The sequence below is a fragment of the Strigops habroptila genome, chromosome 11 (assembly GCF_004027225.2).
Source record: "Strigops habroptila isolate Jane chromosome 11, bStrHab1.2.pri, whole genome shotgun sequence".
In the NCBI taxonomy this organism is placed as follows: Eukaryota; Metazoa; Chordata; class Aves; order Psittaciformes; family Psittacidae; genus Strigops; species Strigops habroptila.
Window position 1 is genome coordinate 4905754 of NC_046360.1, and position 18665 is coordinate 4924418.

At 41.5% G+C, this 18665-nt stretch overlaps 1 protein-coding gene across 3 annotated transcripts in view; it reads left to right on the forward strand.

The window, feature by feature from the left end:
- TMEM132C (transmembrane protein 132C) overlaps window positions 1-18665 on the forward strand; it is a 207296-nt gene that overhangs the window by 107269 nt on the left and 81362 nt on the right. For 2 of the 3 annotated variants that reach the window (XM_030500747.1, XM_030500749.1), the window contains exon 3: window positions 6038-6184. The exons of the other annotated variant lie outside the window; for it this stretch is intronic. In XM_030500747.1, the coding sequence (XP_030356607.1) occupies window positions 6038-6184 (147 nt within the window). The remainder of the gene's footprint in view (window positions 1-6037; window positions 6185-18665) is intronic. 3 annotated transcript variants of the gene reach the window in all.

The following is an 18665-nucleotide window of genomic DNA, read 5'->3' on the forward strand; positions in this document are numbered from 1 at the left end:
TCTGGCTCAGCTGCTCGCAGAATTACACCTACGTTCCAGAAGCTTAAGCGTTCTGCTTTGGAGGCTTTTAAGGATTTGGTTACTGCATTTTCAAGGGAAAATACTTCAATTTTTTTTGTTTTGTTTTGACATGGAATTTTTTTGAAGCTGTTTCAACTAGACCAGCATGCTGAGAAGTGAAAGGAAGAGGGGAAGGAGTGAAGAGCGAGGACTAAATACCTAGAGATGAGCTGTTTGGGCATTTTAAAGGGGGTTTACCCTTTTTTACAAAAGCTGTTTCCTAAAGGCCTTTTCTGGGTACTCCGTGAGAAAGAAAATGCCTGAAGGAGAAAAGCATGCTCTGAGGGGCAAGGTCTTTGTTTTTACTAATGATTAGCCCATGTTGTAAATCTAGAAATCAAAGAAAACAAAAGTCTTGGATGGATGGCCCTTGGACTAAGCTCCTTAATGGGAACCAAATCTGAAATACTACTATCAGCAGTACCTAAATTCCCCAGTTGGGACAGGGCTCTCTTTTCCTGCTTACCTGTGCATGTGGCTTGTAAATGAAAAGCTCTGTAGCAAAGAGGTGGCCACATAACACACTGGTGGAAATCTGCTTGCTAGAGTAGGACGGAGGCAAACAGGGCTCTGAGGGCTTATACAGAGTCATGCTGATACTTGATCCCCCATATTCCCTAAGCAGACCCATCGCTGCTTAAGCACACTTACGCTGTCCATGCATTTTGCAAATTAAAGGAGCATATTTGAAAGGTCAGCCTGGCTAACCAGGTCATATTTACTGTTCTGCTTTTGGCTTCTCAACTAAGGCCAGCAATGAGGCTTCTAATGAGTATTGTTTTGCCAGGCAGATGTTTGTCCTGTTCATTCAGAGCTGCAGTGAGATCTATCAATTCATTTCACATAGAAAGATGAAAGGAAAAAGATTTACTTAATAAAACAAATCTTGCTTAATTGCTGTGGTTAGTCTCCTGCTTGGGTTTTATGGGTTCCTGCAGCTGGCTTTAATCTCCTGATTTACTCTGGGAACAAAGAGGGAAAGGAGTGAACTTAAATCATGGCAGGAAGAAGTTGAAATTCTTTTGGCAGAACTCAGGAGGGTTAGAGACTTACTGTAAAGTGCAGCCCAGAAACCAGCCACCAGGAGAGGCTGCCTGGGCTCGGGAAATACAGTAATATCTTACAACATGACCTTTACAGTCAGTAATGTCAAGGGCTTCTACTAGTCTGGGCAACTAAGGGAGGATTAGCAAAGAGTTGCAAGAAACGTTGAGGCTCCAGAGAAGACTGACCAAAAGGGGTCAGTATTTGTTAAGTTGAAAAACCAACTTGACAAATATAAACAGACAAGGATTTACGTTTGGAAATGCAGAGGATTTAGCACGAGCATCCTTTCCCTTGCCCAGCATGGTGAGGGACAGCATGCCCACGCTCGGCTTGTGTGACCCAGGGACTACCTTATAGAGGAGCCCATCCCCTGGTGAGAGTGAGCCCACATCTGTCTCTAATATTTACATTTTTAATGCTTCCTAAAGAAAAGTCTTCCAACACAGCAGCTTGGACAACAGATGTGAGCTGAAGAGCCTGTCTGTACAAAGCAGTGGTCACTGATCTAAAACCAGATTGCTCTCAGATCAAAGTGCAGCCTGCTGACAATAGCATGGCATTTATGAGGAGCACAGAAGATGCAGAGCTAAGTATAAGCCTCTGAAAACAGTCTCACAGGAAACAGAAGGTTTAGTGTCTGAAAAACTATTCCAGATATTATGAAGCTCTCTGATTATAGGAATTCAGTATTGATTTAGCTTTTTATTCTTTAATGCAGCCTTGTCTACCCAAGCTGCTCTGTAGATTTGACAATACTGCTCACCCGACATAGGAGATAGCTGCTGCTGCTGAAGGTCCCCCTTCCACCCCTCACTTCGTGCTTCTGCGCTTCCCTGGCACTGCCATTGCTGCTTCTCTGGTCTTGCTGTGAGCCATCCAGGAAGCTAAATCATCCAGTGATTAACTCTACCAACTTAGCTGCCCAGTGAGTCAGCTGGTGTTAGTGCCAGGCTAAAGGGAATTAGGGAACCAGGGGCTCCTAATCAGTCAGATTCATGTGGTGTTAGCCTACCTGTAATTTCAGATTCTTCCTTTGCTCGTGGATTACTTACCTGTATCACAGCATACCCAGGCATTGCAGCCCCGCTTGGATCTGTGCTTTGAGGATGACTTTCTGTGGGATAAGAGAGGTGATGCTCTAGGCTTAGCATACATCAGCAAAATCATAGAGCATGTGAAGAACTGTGTGGAATACTCAGCAGTCCGTCCCTTCTCTAGCACTGCTGCAGGTAGCAGAACCCTTCCATGGCCATAGCAGTTTTGCAAGATTAAAATTTAAATTTAAATAGGAAACTATAATTTGAACTCCTGAAATAAATCACATCTCCAGCTCTGGCTGTTGTTGATTCAGTTGCATTTCAGTTACTGTCTTTATCAGCTATGTAGTATTATGTCTAAATGCTGCTGAGATTTCTTGTAATTTGAGGACAGTGAAATGGAACAGCTAGATTTTCATCTGTAGTTGATCCGAATGTATTCATTAGAAGCATCATTTCTAAGTTTGACATGTTAGGAAGGTAAGGTGCTAAATGGAAATCTTTGTACACAACTGAAAGCTTCAATTTGCAAATGAAATATTTGCTTGAAAATTGCACGTTTGCACAAATGCATTTGCTGTGAGGGCTGTGAGATTGTGTAATTAAATGTTTTTACTTGGTCTTGAAAAAAAATGAGTAATGATTTCTAGGTGTGCTGCTGGAGACTTTTCCTGTAATGTCTTTGAGGTGCTGCTTGTTCTGCATACCAGCAAGATGTTTTAATTCTCCATTTGAGAGTTTTAAAGAGAGACAGTTACTTTGAGACAAAGCTGAGGCAGAGATTTCCTGTGTTCTGAATTAATGACCTTAGAAGTTCAAGCAAGAAAGTCTTTCACTGATCTGGCTAGCATGTGTTCATAAAGCTTCAAAACCCTGTTCAGATGGAGTCCTCTATCTAGTGTGGGATTGAAGCTGACCTCTGGCATTCTGTGCCATTCTTAATGATGGTCTCTCCTTCATCTTTCCATTGCAAGGTCTGCTTTTGTCAGGAGATCAAAACTGTGCTTAACTTTCAGCACATAGACAATCAAACTGAAATAAATGAGCTGCTGCCTTCGGTTTTGTGCATATGCAGGTGACTTGCTTAGCAGGATTCTTAGATGGGTTTTGTTACTGGGAAGCAGAGAGGGGGCTGTGATATAGTTACTACTACTGTGGAGAGCACGTAGCTCAAGGGACACAGGCAGTTTAGTGACACCCACAGAAAATACAATAATTTTTTAGAATAACGTATGAGGGGAAGATTTTGAGTCCACTTTGGGTTCAAGTCCAGGCTGACAAGTTACAGCCAGTGGATACTTGCAGGTTGTAGAGCTGTGCAGCAAAGCATTTGTGTGAGGACAGCCATCTACTCGTGAGTAAGCAGACATGGCGAAGGGGAGCAATTTTCCTGTTGGAGTGGGGAACCACACGCTAAGGAAACCTGGAGTACTTCAGATGTTTGTCATCTCCCTTTATTGTCACCATACCTGCCTCCCTTAAGCAAACATGGTAGATGCATATATACTGCCTCGATTAGGTGGGTAAATACAGGAGGCTGCCAAGTAATTTGGCCTCCAGGTCCTCTGTCTCTGGGTTTACTGAGGTGGTATAACTTGCAAATTTTTATGTACAAAGTTGGCACTATTGATTTCAAAAATTAATATTTAATCACAAGCATACAACAAGGTCAACAAATCTTTGGTAAAGAATTAAATAGACTTTTCCTTGCTAGCACTCAAACACCAAGTAAATAAAAATTTAAGTGAAAACATTTGTAGCATGTGTGTACAGACTGCTTTTAAAAATGTATGGGGCTCAGTACTGACTTAATTCTGATTCATCCATTGACCTTGTTATATAAAACTCAATGCCCTTTTAAGAGGGAGAGTTGCAGATTGTGCTTCTGCATATTTATTTAGGAAGTTCAATCTTCTGGGTGTTCATACCCTAATTCCAGTGCTAAGTGCAATCACAACATTGATTTTTCTCACTAAACATAACTTACTTTACTCTGGGATGGAGGGATTTTTTTCTTTTTTAATGGGCTTTATATAATGGCATATGTGAAAACCACTCAACTTAATGCCCCATAGTGTAGTTAATTAACAAAATGGCATTGTAGCCATGGTCTTTCATCCTCTGGCAGTGTATTTTACCACTAACCTTGGCTATACAAAATGTCTGTCCTAATTAACAGGAGCCCAGGTATTGACTATGTCGACCTACATGGTGAAAGAGCAGTTCGCAGCTGCTGGCAAAGTTGTAATTCTGTTGAAAATCCAAACATGAGGAACCTCATTTTGACTGACATTGACTTTTCAGAGCCCATCTCAAGGAACAGCTGAACAAAGTGTCTAAATGATCAGTTTTTACTTCTCTCCAGTTGCTAAATAACAGTATCCTAACACACATCCAAACATCTCCTAAAATACATACTACCAAAACCATACTGATGGATTTATACAGATTTCAAGCTTGGTGGTAGTGTTTCCTTGTTACTGAAATGTTTATTTATTGTTCATTTATTTGAACTGTAATATGCAGGAAAACTTAATAGAACTTAAAGCTTTAATGAACCTTCAGTAATGGATTTGATTCTCCTTTTAGTTTTTCTGTTTTCATTTCTGAGTAATTCAAGTGAAGGCATTAGAGAGGCATCAGGTTTGTGCTGGTTTTACTGGAGCAAGACAGTAATCTGTGAAGCTCCATGATGTTTCCTGTTACAAATGAGAGAATTAAGCACTTACACTTTTATACTGAGAAAAAAATGTTTTCTTTTTCAATGCTTTTTACTAATTGTGTTTTATCTCACTGTTGGAAAACTGCAGCAAGAAGACACATACTCTCAATCATTCATGCCTATATTTTTAAAGTGTTTTAGTGTCAAAAGACACAAAAAGACTTTTTTTACAAGGAACTTAGGTGCTGAGTCCTCATAAATGTCAAGAAGATCTTGACATCTAACTAGATGGTGATATCTGCTCAATAACTAATATTTTGTGTTGCATAAGTACTTTTAAAAATATGATTTTCCACCATGCTTTAGCCTTTTTGCTGTGGTGGAGCCAGTTCCTGCTGGATAGAGGCCATGATGACCGGACTCTGACAGTATGAAGTTAAGCAGCCCTTTGCCTTCACCATCCAGTGCTGAGGCCAAGCTACTCACAGAGCCATGTGCTCCTAACTGTCATCCTGCTTCCCCATACTCATCATCCTGTGTGACTGGTGGGGGGGTGGAATTTTGTCCCTCAGCGTCTTTGGAAGAGAAAAGCTGTAGAAGTATCTCTATGTCTTATTCCTGATACTTTGTAATAGAACTGAAGATCAGCAGTTAAGTGTTCTGCACCCAAATAACTTTTTTGCTGGGAGTTCTTTATACAAATGCTCCTTAATTAAGCAAGTTATCTGTAATTAATCCTCCATTCAGTTATCGCTGATGTCATAGCAATATTAGCATCACTAGATAGACAGTTAACTTTTCCACAGGACTTAACAACTAACAGTGGCAGAAATTTGCATCCTATACGAACATCTGTGAGTTACAAAGTCTTGTCTTAACCAACAGCTGTATTCTCTCCAGGCTGGAGATTTCAAATGGAAATTGCCATCGGAATCCCCAGAGGGAATTGCTAGGCAGAAGAGCAACATCCTGTTCATTGATATCCAGAAGGATATCATATGGGATAAAAATGGGTTATTTAAAAAACTGCAGTGAACTATTCCTCCGTGCAGTGATGAAGCACAAGTTTGCCTTGATACAGATGAACAGAACCTTCTTGAGTCTTCTGTGTTGGGACAGGTTTCTCTTTGGAAGAAACTTATTGCCAGCATAGAGAAAAGAATCTTGAGTCAGAAGATCACAGTCCTGAATGACTCTCTTGTAAACTTTTTCCAACTGCTGTTTCCAACAGGGCAAAGGTGAAGAAAGGTGTAAACATTCTCAGTGCAAAGACAAGTGACCCCCGGCAGTGGGACGTGAAACAAGAGGTGGGGAATGGTGGAAAGCATTCGACCACAACAGTTATTTGTCAAAGGATAGCACCAAGTTCAAGGAACAGGTATGAAACCTCATATTCTCGGCACATTAAGCTCATTTATATCCATGATACCATTCATTGGTTGCAAGACTTAGGGCTCATATTACCACGACTCATAGCCATTAAAGCTGTAGCCTGGAAATCTGGAGACACTTACGTTAACTACGGTACCATCTGCTGATCTATAACAGGGCATCTCAGTTTCCAGGTAATAAAATTCATTAGTTTAAATTAAAAAATGAATAGAATAGGCCTTCATTGGAAGGGGGGACTGGGGGAGTGTCATTTTGGCATGAATATGAATATCCTTAATTTTAAAGGCTTCTATTGAACCTAATTTTTTGGCTTGATAGTTTTGACCTTGTTTCTCTGCACATATCACAACCTCTGTGGCTGGTTCATCAGGCAAGCAATGAATTCTTCCACAGTGAACCACTCCAACTTTCAAGCATTGGTACAGGATAATTCAAACCTTTCAGTATCTAGTGTCTTATATGTAACACAGAAGAATCCCCTTTTGCAAACGGTTACTTCTTCCAGAAATGGAAGTTCCTTTGCTAAGTCATATGCTGTTAACTGTCAGAGGCAGAGCAGTGCACTCCAGGGAGCACTGGTATGAACTGGCCTGCCAGTGCCTGCTTTCCTGTTTCATATGTTTTACTGCAACTTGGTCTGGTTCTTCCCAGACATAAAAGCAGTGCTTTTTCAGTAAGTATTGTCTTCCACAGCACATAGTAAAGTCGTATATTGCTGCTTTCAGTGGAAATTGTGTTGCTCTTGCTGGGTATCATTGTAACGAAGTCTCACAACACTGCTCTGCGTTAGTCCACACAGAGTATTTTCATTGCACAGATCTGACCAGTGCTTCCCTTATTATTACCCTCGCACCTGGGCTCATTGAAGAGTATCATAAAATCTTTGGTGGATGCTGGGTTGGTTATTGCTTTCCCATTCAGTTGGTTTATACTATCTTCAGGCATAGAAACCCTGAGCAGATTTTAACATTTGTATTCTGTGCGCAGTCAGAGTGCCTGGGAAATGTTAGGCTCCTGTAAAGTACAGATATTTCTCCTGTCATGAGCAGCTCACTGATTCGATGTATTTACACTTGATATCATTGCAGTTAGTGAGATTTTCAGTGGAGAATTTGCGGGAGGGGTGCGTATCGGTTTCGCGTGGAAAGGTTTTGGTAGCAGGGGGAGTGGGGGTGAGGTGGCTACAGGGGCAGCTTCTCGAGAGGCTGCTAGAAGCTTCCTCCGTATGTGATAGAGGCAATGCCAGCCTGCTCCAAGACAGACTCGACACTGGCCAAGGCTTGAGCCCATCAGTGATGGTGGCAGTGCCTCTGGAATAAGGTATTTAAGAAGGAAGGGTGGGAAATTCAGGTAGAGAGGGGATTGAGAATAAGTGAGAGGAACAACTCTGCAGACACCAAGGTCAGTGAAGGAGGTGCTTCAGGTGCCAGAGCAGAGATTCCCGTGCAACCCGTGGTGCAGACTATGGGTGAGGCAGGCTGTGCCCCTGCGGCCCATAGAGATCCATGGTGGAGCAGATATCCACCTGCAGCCCAGGGAAGACCCCATGCCAGAGCAAGGGATGCCCAAAGGAGGCTGTGACACCATGGGAAGGCCATGCTGGAGCAAGCTTCTGGTACCTGTGGGCCCGTGGAGACAGGAGCCCACACTGGAGCAGGTTTGCTGCTGGGCTTGTGACCCTACAGGGGATCCACACTAGAGCAGTCTGTTCCTGACTGCGCCCTGTGGGAATGGAAAGGAAAAACATACCGTTTGAACCTGCCAAAAGTAAAAAACAGAACAGTTTGAAAGGGAGGACGTAGCTTTAGAACAGCATGTAACCCTGAGTGTATTTGCAACTGCGGAACTGTAATATGTTATCAAACCCCAAATTAAATCTTCTCAATCAAATTTGCATAAAGTCTAATTAACACATAAAAATGTTTTTAGTACTAATTACAGAAATAAAAGTCAATGTTTCAATGCTTCTTTCATTTGAGTATGTAAATAGTTGCTGTCTTCTGAAAGCATGACGAACCTAGGTTTGAATGAAACATTTGTGTACAAGGAAGAGCTGGAGAGGGAAACCTGGGCATGTGTGTACTGAGATCCCAGTGGGAAAGCATAGATGCCGTGGGCATAGAGTTACTGAGATTCTAAGTGTCACTTGGAGCCCTCTGGGCAGAGCATAAATATTCTATTAAACTAATTTAATTTGGTTGAGAATTGCAGGCCCCTAACGGGATCTTTCTGTGCTGCCACCAGCTTTTTCAGGCTGCTTTAGCAGTGCAGTTCATGTGGGTGATGTGCAGTTCTGTAGCAAGGTCAGCGTTGGTGTGAGGTACTGCTCTGGAGTTCCAGCATCAACACAGGCTAATCCGCTGCAGCAAACTCAGCCAACTCATAAATATCTTGGCTAATTTAAGCAGAGGGAGGTGTTTTCCACTGTCTTTGCAAAGGAGCTTCTGAAAATCAAGTAAATGAAAGTTTGTAGTTCTTGAATGCTGTATGAACATTCGCACAGCTTGTTAAGATGGTGGTGGTGCATTATTTTTCTTTACATGACCAGCTATGTCTAGCACAGCTCAGAGAATCAGCTTAGGAAAGGAGAATGAAAAATCTTCTATAGCTGTGCCCTGTTCTTCTGTTGCAACCAACAGGAGTAATTTGGCTCTCGCTTTGAATTGTCACAGGTCCCCAGCTGGTTGTGGAGTAAGTCAGGATATTACTTAAATTCATAATAGATTCTCAGTGCATTGGAGTGCTGCCTCCTACAAAGTATTTTGTGGTAGCCAGATAAAACTGCATCCAGGATTCATTCTGGTCATAATGGGGAGAGTGACCTGTGGAGTTGTTAAGCACATGAAAAGGAAATTCTGGCCTTTCTCTTTCTGCTCTTATTTACTTGGTAATTTCCCTGATGTACCATGGGGAATCATTGCACTCTTTCCCCTTCATATCCTAGAAACAAATGCCCGTACTCAAAAATACTCTTTTTCTTTGCCTAGTTGCTTTTATTTTCTTGCATATTTCTACTCTTAGTAGTCTATGGATATAATTACATTGTAAGCACTTTGAAACAAGCAGTTTATATCTGAATGTTACACGACTTAGCATCTAATATACCTTTCACATTATTTAAACAATAAAAACCAAGGGACGTATTTTAGATACGTCACATCCATAACTGTTGAGCATTACATTTTGAGAATTCAGGTGTAACTTCTTTTTCTTTTCAGTTTGTGCAGCTAAAGCCAAGAGCCATAGCTTCTGAACTTAGATTTATTCAAGAAGACTTTACCACTACAGCAAGGAACTAAAAACAGCTGGAAATCAGCAATGTTTGTGTGCCTCAGAATGCAATTTGTGCTGAGATTCAAGTAGCTATTGATGAGGATAACAACAGTGTTGATTAGTGAAAACAAGTCTCGGACTGCTGCTTGGTCACTTGTTTTCCCTTGATCTTTCTCATTTCTGTGGGAAAGCTGGTAGGTGTGAAATGTGTCCTCAGGGTAGATCAAGAGATATTTTTGGTTTTTATTATAACCATTCCCATTCCTAGTATTGCCTCTGTTTGGTTCCAGCCTAAGGCTTATGTGGTTGATTTATGGTGTACCACATCTTCCCTGAGAACAGCTTCGGTGAAAGGGCTCCTATTTGCTGTGTAGTTCATTCTGGATTGCTACCAGTGTATAGGAGCTGTTCCAACACAGAGTAAGGGTTATTTTTAACCAAAGTAATTTTCATTGTCTTTTTTAATAGCATACCTCCACCAGCTGGTATGCTGTCAGCTGTGGGGATGAGAAAGACACATTATGAGTAGGAGCAAGGAGGGTTAGAATCAGTTAGGCCGGCTTCTCTACTAAAGCCAGAGCATCCTGTAACTGCGGTGTCAAGAACTAAGAAACAGCAACTGGAGCTAATCTAGGCCTAACTCCCCTTGCTCCTTCAGACCTGGAGTTGCACTGGAACAAGCTGCCTTCAGTCTGTTCTTAGGCTGACGTTTCTGCCCGTGGATGTTGTACATTGTTTGCAGAGGAATGGAGTCACCCCGTGCTTTTGCTTCCTGTCAGCTGGGTAGAGAAATGGAGTGTGGGAGAGCAAAAAGGCATTTAGAAAAACTGACATAATGGAAAACTGCTGTGATGTAGCACTTTATCCTCTTGGTCTTGAACCTTTCGAGAGGCCCATGTGCTTACAGCTTTCCAGCCATCTGTCTGATAAAGAGGCAGACTGGGGAAGAGTGCTTCCCGATGTTATGCTTATGTATCAGACTGTGTCACAATCACTTATTCCCCCTCACCACACGCACACACATTTTTGGGGCTGTTTTTTTGTTTTGTTTTTTTTTTTTCTCAACACTTTCTGAGTATCATTGCATTCACATGGAGACAGCTAATGATCTTACCATGTTGTGTTTCATATCATCGGGGCATGGAGAAAAGCAACGAAGCTGTTACAATTCCATGCAGGTCCCTCCTCTGTCTGGCAGCACCATATGCTGCCAAGGGATGTCAGTGAAGTGAATTCTCTTGTGATTGAAAAATAAAAGTAAAGCATATGTGTACAACAGGCTCAGACTTGAAAAACTGTAAGCCGTGCAGTGTGCGTGGCTGGCTATACCTGAAGACAGTCAGTCTGCGCCCAGTATATGGACACAGAAAAGAGTATTCACACGTTATGAGCAGGGTATATGTTATTAGTTCTCTAGAATCTGGGTCATCTTTCCCTGGCACAGAGTGGTTTGCAGAGCTCAGCAGTGTGGCAGTGTTGCCTGCTGACCTCAAAACCTTCCAGTCTGAGCAGAGGACAGGATTTTCACAAGGACTCAGAGGTTTGGTGCTGGTTTACAGCCAGCTGAACATGAGCCAGCTTGTGCCCAGGCAGACAAGAAGGCCAACGGCATCCTGACCTATATCAGCAATAGCGTGATCATCCATCCCCCTGTACTGGGCACTGGTGAGGCTGCACCTCAAATCCTGTGTTCAGTGCTGGGCCCCTTACCGCAAGAGAGAGATTGTGGTGCTGGAGCGGGTCCAGAGAAGGGCAACAAAGCTGGTGAAGGGTCTGGAGCACAAGTCTTCATGCGGAATGGCTGAGGGACCTGGGTTTGTTTAGTCTGGAGAAGAGAAGGCTCAGGAGGGACCTTACAGCTCTCTATAACTGCCTAAAAGGAGATTGTAGTGAGGTGGGGTCGGTCTCTTCTCTAAGTAACAAGCAATGGCGCAAGAGGAAATGGCCTCAATTTGTACCAGGGGAGGTTTAGATTGGATATTAGGGAAAAAATCTTCACAGAAGGAGTTGTCGAGCTTTGGAACAGGCTGCCAAGGGAAGTCACCGTCCCTGGAGGTATTTAAAAGACATGTAGATGTGGCACTTGGGGGCATGGTTTAGTGGTGGACTCGGCAGTGCTGGGTTAACAGTTGAACTCGATGATTTTAAAGGTCTTTCCCAACCTAAGCAACTCTATCTTTATGGCCTTCTGAGTATTTTGTTTTAAGCATTATGTGTATTTTGGTGCAAATTAGTTGCAGTCTTTTAGTCTGCTGGCAGATTACCAGGACAACCCCCAGAGCTTCCAAGGTGAGTCATTCTTGTGATGTGCATCTGTCTGCTTAAAATGACACATGGGAATGTATGCATGCAGCTATCAATAACAGTATCAGGAGTAATATAGCTAAGCCTCTACCTATGGCTTTAAAGACCCTTTCCCTCCACCCTTTCTTATCTGATTTCCCAAATAATTTGTCTCTGCCTGCTGTCTTTGCATTTTAAGATTTCGCTGTATGTTAGGGTGCCTGTTTCGGGTCAAATTAGGGCACGGATGTCTCCAGCGTAGGGTGTAAGTGCCAAAGACACACTGGACATCTGCACATATGGTGGAGGATCAGCCAGCTGTGCCTTGTAACAATATCTTTTCTAGGGCACAGAAGACTAGGGTTAGAAGGTTGCTTCCCAAAGGAGCCTTTCATATGGCTCCTCTCTTGCTGCTTTGAATGTCAGGAGTGTTTATCAAAGCCCCGCGCTGGGGAGGGAGGAAGGGTGAAGAATGTCTCTCGTGTCTCTTTCAGGAGTAGGAAGGAGGCAGATGCTCCCTTGCTGTTGCCTCGCTCGCTCTGTCTGCCGCAGTGTCTAAGCAAGTGTCTGCATAAACTGTCTTGAGAGGGAATATTTGTTTCTTACACCTTAATGTCTTACCGGGTACTTGTGGGAGCGGGGCAACTTGTTGAACCTTGTGAATCCTGAGTGGTTTCGACTTAATGGGCAGCCCTCACTTGCATTAAGGAAAAGCAAATTCCGCGGGAGCCCTCATGGACAAGGACTCTCACTGAGCCTGAAGGACCCTTTCTTTTCAATTCTTTCAGTAATGCAAGTTCAGAAAGATCAAAATTGAGATAACTATAGCAATTGTCATGGCAACAACATATGTCTGTCTAGTTTTCATCTAGCATCTACTATGGCAAGGCCTTGATCCATAACTACAGCATTAGCCCTACCATAATCCAACAACATTATTATCAGTCAATTCTTTCAATAGAAATTTGTGGTTAAGTTGTCATCAGCATAAATACCTGCTTTCTAATAGATAAAGGCTGAGTCAGAAACCCAACAGGGTCTGCACAAGTGTTGTGGAAGATACTAAATGGAAAGTATTTTCTTTCTTATCAGGTATGTTGCAACATTCTCTCTTCTGTTTGAAATTCAAAGCAAGATATTATAATCTAAGATGAGGTTTTGAAAGCCTCTTGTTAGGCACTACCGAAATGAATTTTCATGTTGGAGTTTTGGATTTCAACAGAACCAACAGTGTTAGACTCGGTCCTGGCCATTCAAAAAATACATTAGTCTTTATAGATAACGTAATATTAGCCAAGGTGTAAGGCATTCCTGTGGGTTTTCTCTCCAAGAAAAGAAACTAATTAACAGAGATAACAAAATGCATGAAATGAGATCTATCCGTGGTCTTTACAGAGGTTCCGGCCCAGCTGCAACAAATTAATTCTTTATATTTTTTGTCTACTTTGGAGTTCCTGGGTCTATTGGGAAGCAGAAGGGCTGAAGCACCAAGAGAAAGGTCATTCGTTACGTATTTCTTGCCCAGATGAAAGCATCAAATTTGTTTGCTCAGCAAATCTGTATAGTTTGGAAAAGCTTTTCACATGCTTATCAAAACCAAATGCAGAAGGCTTAGCCAGTGCATGCAGCAACCCGGCCTTGCTGAGAAAGCTGCCATCGATGCCTTCCCTGCTTTCCAGTCAGGTTGGATATATTGTTTTATTTCATTAGTCTCTAAATAGAGCAGAGCCCCACACATTAAATAGAATATGATGTGCACTTGTGGAGTAATGGGACAACAGCTTTATATCCATGCCACACTGATAGACAGGTTCAATAACAACTAATTCCTGATGTCCAGGGTGAGATTGGTTTTGGTATCTGACAAAGTAATCATTTCTCAGAGAGTGACTAGGAAACATACAGTCTCCTCTTGAGCCTTTTACTTATGTCTGAGCATGTCTTCTGCAAAGGTCCTGGAATATGCAGTAGGAAAGGCTTCTGTCCCACTGCGTTCTTGCCTCTTGCACACACAATCACTATTGCTTTCCATGTTAATAAGCTGTAATTCATAGTGAAGTTATCCATGAAAATCTCCTTCTGGTGCAGCACATTCATGGACTCACACATCCGTTAACTTTCTTCTCTTTGTGCTTTAAATCATGAGTTCTAATTTGGGGTGAGGTCAGCTCTTCTTTATCCGTGACAGTTGGCATGGTTTGGACGTTTTAGCAGCTATTGTACTGTAGCTTTCCTTGCGATTTGGAGGCAGTGGAAGACAAGAGACAAAAGATGCTGAATTGAGGAGGAGGAATTTGTGCATGTGTATTTTTTTTCTCACACTGTCTTTGAAGCAGAAATATCTGCTGAAAGCCATAAACAGCTGAGTTCAGCAATACCACATCATGCTGCCAAGCAACTCTGCTTTCCTCTGTAACTTTCACAGCAGAGGAAATAAATCAGTCAGGCAATAAAGAATGAAGAAAATTTAGGAAAAAGTGCCAAAAGCCAAACCTTTCTAGAATAAAGTGAATAATATCTTTGTTAGTATTCGGCAGAGCAAATTGAAATATGTTTCTTACACACCTAAGCCCTCTGTACCATTGCTGCTTGAGGAATTTCATGATAACAAAACTCCTCTGAATTCAAGACGCTTAAAACTGGTCAGGAGAGACCTCTGGAAAATAGGCTACAATCTCATAAAGAGAATTAGATGATTTTAAACATTTTTCCAGTCTCCTGCCTCTGTCAGATCAGTAGCAGGTAACCCACTGACAGTGGTGAAGTATCACTGTTTATCTGAAATGTAAAGACATTTCCTTAGACAAAGGACAGCATATTAGGTACGCAAACCATTTGTTTCTGCACTGGCTTACCAAGATTTACCTTTCCACTCAAAGTTACTTTAGTTTGATATGTTACTGCTTATTTAAAGTACAGATAAAAGTCTCTTCTCTATTTCTTTCTTGGTATATAGTGAAGGTGACTATGAAACAGGTGGAAAATTATTATACAGATGCTAAGTCTTTTGTAGTAAGTCTTATGAGTTAAGGGTGGTGAGAAAACCAGCAGACCTTGGTAACTGCCGACTTGGAGGATTTTACAGCGTGGTGGTGGTGCTGCTGGCTCTTACTCCCTGCTTGTAGCAGAGCTCTCCCCCATCATCACTCCTGGCTGTCACTTTGGTTCAGATTGTTAAATTCTGTTCCCAGTTGACCTGTGTATGTAATTAAATAAGTGATGTTACTTGTATACCTGCAGTGAGGGATGGTTAAACACTATTCTCCTGTGGCCTTTTTCATTTAGAGACCGCATTGTCTGTCTTTTATTGTTGTACCTCCCACCAGGCCTAACTAATAGAAAGACAGAACTTGGGTGGGTTTTACACACTGCATTTTTTTTTCTCTTTTTTTAAAATTCATGAGTTTAAATGCATTTCGTTAGCCTCTGCCATTACATCCATTGCATATCCTCCAGTTAGAGATAGTTGTAACAAAAAATGATGTTATAAGCACATTAAAATTATCACTTAAAATCACTTAGATGATTGATATAGGGTTTAGAGAGGAAGTTGGGTATTCACAAACACTTGACAGACCTGTCTCATTAGCACCATTTTTGCATTAGTTTAGCTCCACTGAATTGAGTGAAATTAATCTACTGATTCTCACTTTCGTAATTTAAACCAGGATCGAGCCTTACACAATCACAAGATGTTTGTTTAAACTCATTCATAGTATCCAGTTCTGTGATTACAAATATATTGGTTTGAATAGCAAACCTCATCTGTCAGGTGGTGTTAGTGCATCCCTCTAGGTATGTTTGTGTCTTTGAGACACATCTCAGGCTCAGGAAACTTTGCTCTTCCTCAGTTATCTTCTTAGAGAAATGTTCGCTGCAGTAGCTGGGCTGCTTTATCTGGTTAGTTCTGTGTCTCTGCCTGAAAATAGTTGAATGGATCCATTTCCTGGTTTGAAGCATGTTTTAAACTTCTACAGGCTGATATGGAGATAATAGTAATTTGTTGCATAGCTACTAATAGGCCACGTTACCAGTGCTCCAGACTGAATGAGGCAGCACCATTATTGTTCTGCAGACACTTCACAGCACATGAGCACTGTCAGCAAACACAACAGTTTATGTAATTCAAGCTGGACATGACGTAACTCAGCAAAACCATGGACTCCTCACATCCTGTTATGATGGATTCCATTCAATTCCCTCTGCACGTTTTGCGTAGTAGGTAGAGACAATATATGCTTTTTTACAAGCTTAAAAAGTAAAAATCTTTGCCTGTTTATAGGCAAAGTAACTCCTGTAGTCTGGAAAACAACCTTATATCAGAGATCTTTGCAGTTCTCCACATGTAACTGCATGAGAATGAGTAGTTACTCTATTGGTTTCTGTAAGTCATCATTTGCAAGTCATAATTTATCTACAATTCAGGCTGCAGGGAGACCTCTGGTATTTCACATTCCAGGAGTGAAGGAAGGTCTTGGGTTTTTTCGCTATCACTTCCTGGTGAGTATCAGCAAAATCTGACATTTTAAAAGGCAACTTTTTTTTTCAGAGCTGTGCAGCCACAGTCCCTTAAGTGTAGGATTTGTCAAGTGCTTGTACAAGTCACCTGCTTTGAGTTGGGTTTTGTTTCATCAATTTGTGGGTCAGAGGGGACATAGGAAGTGTTTGAGGGATCCTGTGTATTTCCTGGCAATTGAACAAGGTAGAGGTGGGCTGCTCTTTTGAAAGGTCTGTGAGATCTCAAAGGCAGTGGTTATATCCCATCAAATCCTGGCTAAATGAGACCCCTGAGGTTCTGTTCCTCTGACTGTCGATATTGGACAATTAAGATCTGTAAGCATATTCTTTTCTAACACTTCCAAAATTAAGAATGAAAAATGAAATAGGAGTAACAGTATTATACAAAAGTTACCAATGTTTTTTCAATGTACTTTTTCCTGAAATGAGGAAGTTCGTTACATTTTCCTGGAAAAATCTATGATGTGACCTTATTTCTTTGAATGGTCAGAATGAGGGGAGTCAAGGACTGGTATAAATCAGTGCAAATCTGCTGAAACAATGTACACCAGTCTGTCCCACTGTCATTCACAAAACGCCTACGACTTTCCTGTTATTACTTTACCAACATGCTAGTAGTTTCATGGGGAAGTAAGTTTGTTAAAGAAAACTGGTATGCTGCTTGTTGAGAGCTTTTGGATAAATCAATGCTGAATTCCTGATTGCTTGCCAGGAATTTCATCTCCAGTTGAATTTCCAGGGGAGAAACCTTAGCTTCACGGAAGTAAATGGCAAAATTTCACCCCAAGTTTACTCTTTTCTCCTTCCTTCTCTTGGACATACAGCTCAGAAAACTAAGTAATCTCTTTCCTGTTCAAGGCTGCAAACAACAGCTGACACGCTCCCCTTCCATATGTATACCTGCATCCATGATGGTAATTATTACAAAAGGAGTTTAAAGTAGCACCCCATTGATTTTTGGTTTCTGTGTTGTAAATTAATGGACTGAGCATGCACTCTTTGTAATCACACTGCTAGAAATTCAATAATGACTCTGCCAGAGTACTTAAGTGACCTCAGCCACTGGTTTCATTCCTATTTCAACTATTTTTAATGGGACTGGCATGTTTAGCAGTGCCATCAGATGGCTTGAAAGCAAGGTGCCCTGTCAACCAGAGTGTTGCTGATGATAGACCAGCCAACAAGAATTTCAATGTTTGTATCTGTTCTCTTACCCAAAATAGTTTTCTTCTGTATGGCAATGTTCATTGGAATGTATTGAGCAGGTGAAATTTCTGATTTGCCTGAAATAATCCATTATAACTTCAAGATTTCAACCAAATCAGAGCTCAGCAAGTACCATGGACAATCCTCAAAGGAATACAATTTCTCTAGTTAGTTTATCAATTGTTCAGCTAGGTTTAGAGGGTTTAATTGTATTTGTTTATCATTTCTTAGGGTGTTTTTGCCATCTCTGGACAAGTGTGATAGGAAGATGAGGCTCTCCACTTGGAGATGCTATTTGTCAATTTTTATCTTGAGAAATGTTCAGGAATGTAATGAGACTGACTGGGAAGGAGTGTTGAAAAACATAACTCATTCATTGCTGCATATCTGTTTGCTATCTGTACGTGCATAGTTCCACAGTTTGGTTTTACCTGCTGTGATTTCCTCCTGACAAGCTAGTAAACTCCTATGCATTACAGATGAAGTCTGTTTAAATGCATAGTAAATACAAGCTATTCCCAGCAGTACTCTTACATAGAAAAGTTAACCTAGAAATGTCATGGTAAGTGTAGGGGACTTGATGACTAAGAATTGGCTGGAAACTCAGCTTTTCCTATCGTTACTTGCAGAAGCATCCAAGAAGGGGATTGTTGCCATGTTCTGTTAATCAAAACTCTGTTAATTATTTTGACAGGCAGCCTGTCCTGCTCTTTTCGGTATTCCTGGGGCTGGTAGAATTGCTGAGGTGAGATGAAACACGTAGTCATCAAACATCATATAATTGCCACATCCTTCAGTGATACAAATCAGTAGAGATTTGTTGTGGTTCACTGTGGATCACATAAATTCACCATGTGGGTTTATTTGAAAAGGAAAATCAGAAGATACCCAGAGTCATAGAACAGGCTTCCACTTAGAGCAGAACCCAGGACATGCGAGGGCAGTGGTTTTTACAGATCCTGCTAACCATGTTGTGAATAAACAGGCTCTGGCTTTGTAAATGGTTTTAAAAGTGTAAACTCTTCACCATTAACCACTCCCAGAGGAATACTGATTTCGCTGGCTTTGCTTTGAGTGCAACACTTCAGCAATTGGTTTTGAAAAGATGTGTCTGTAATTGGCAATAGGAGTTAATACTTAAATATCAGGACAGAAAGAAATAGCTACATTTTGAATTTGGAGCCTGA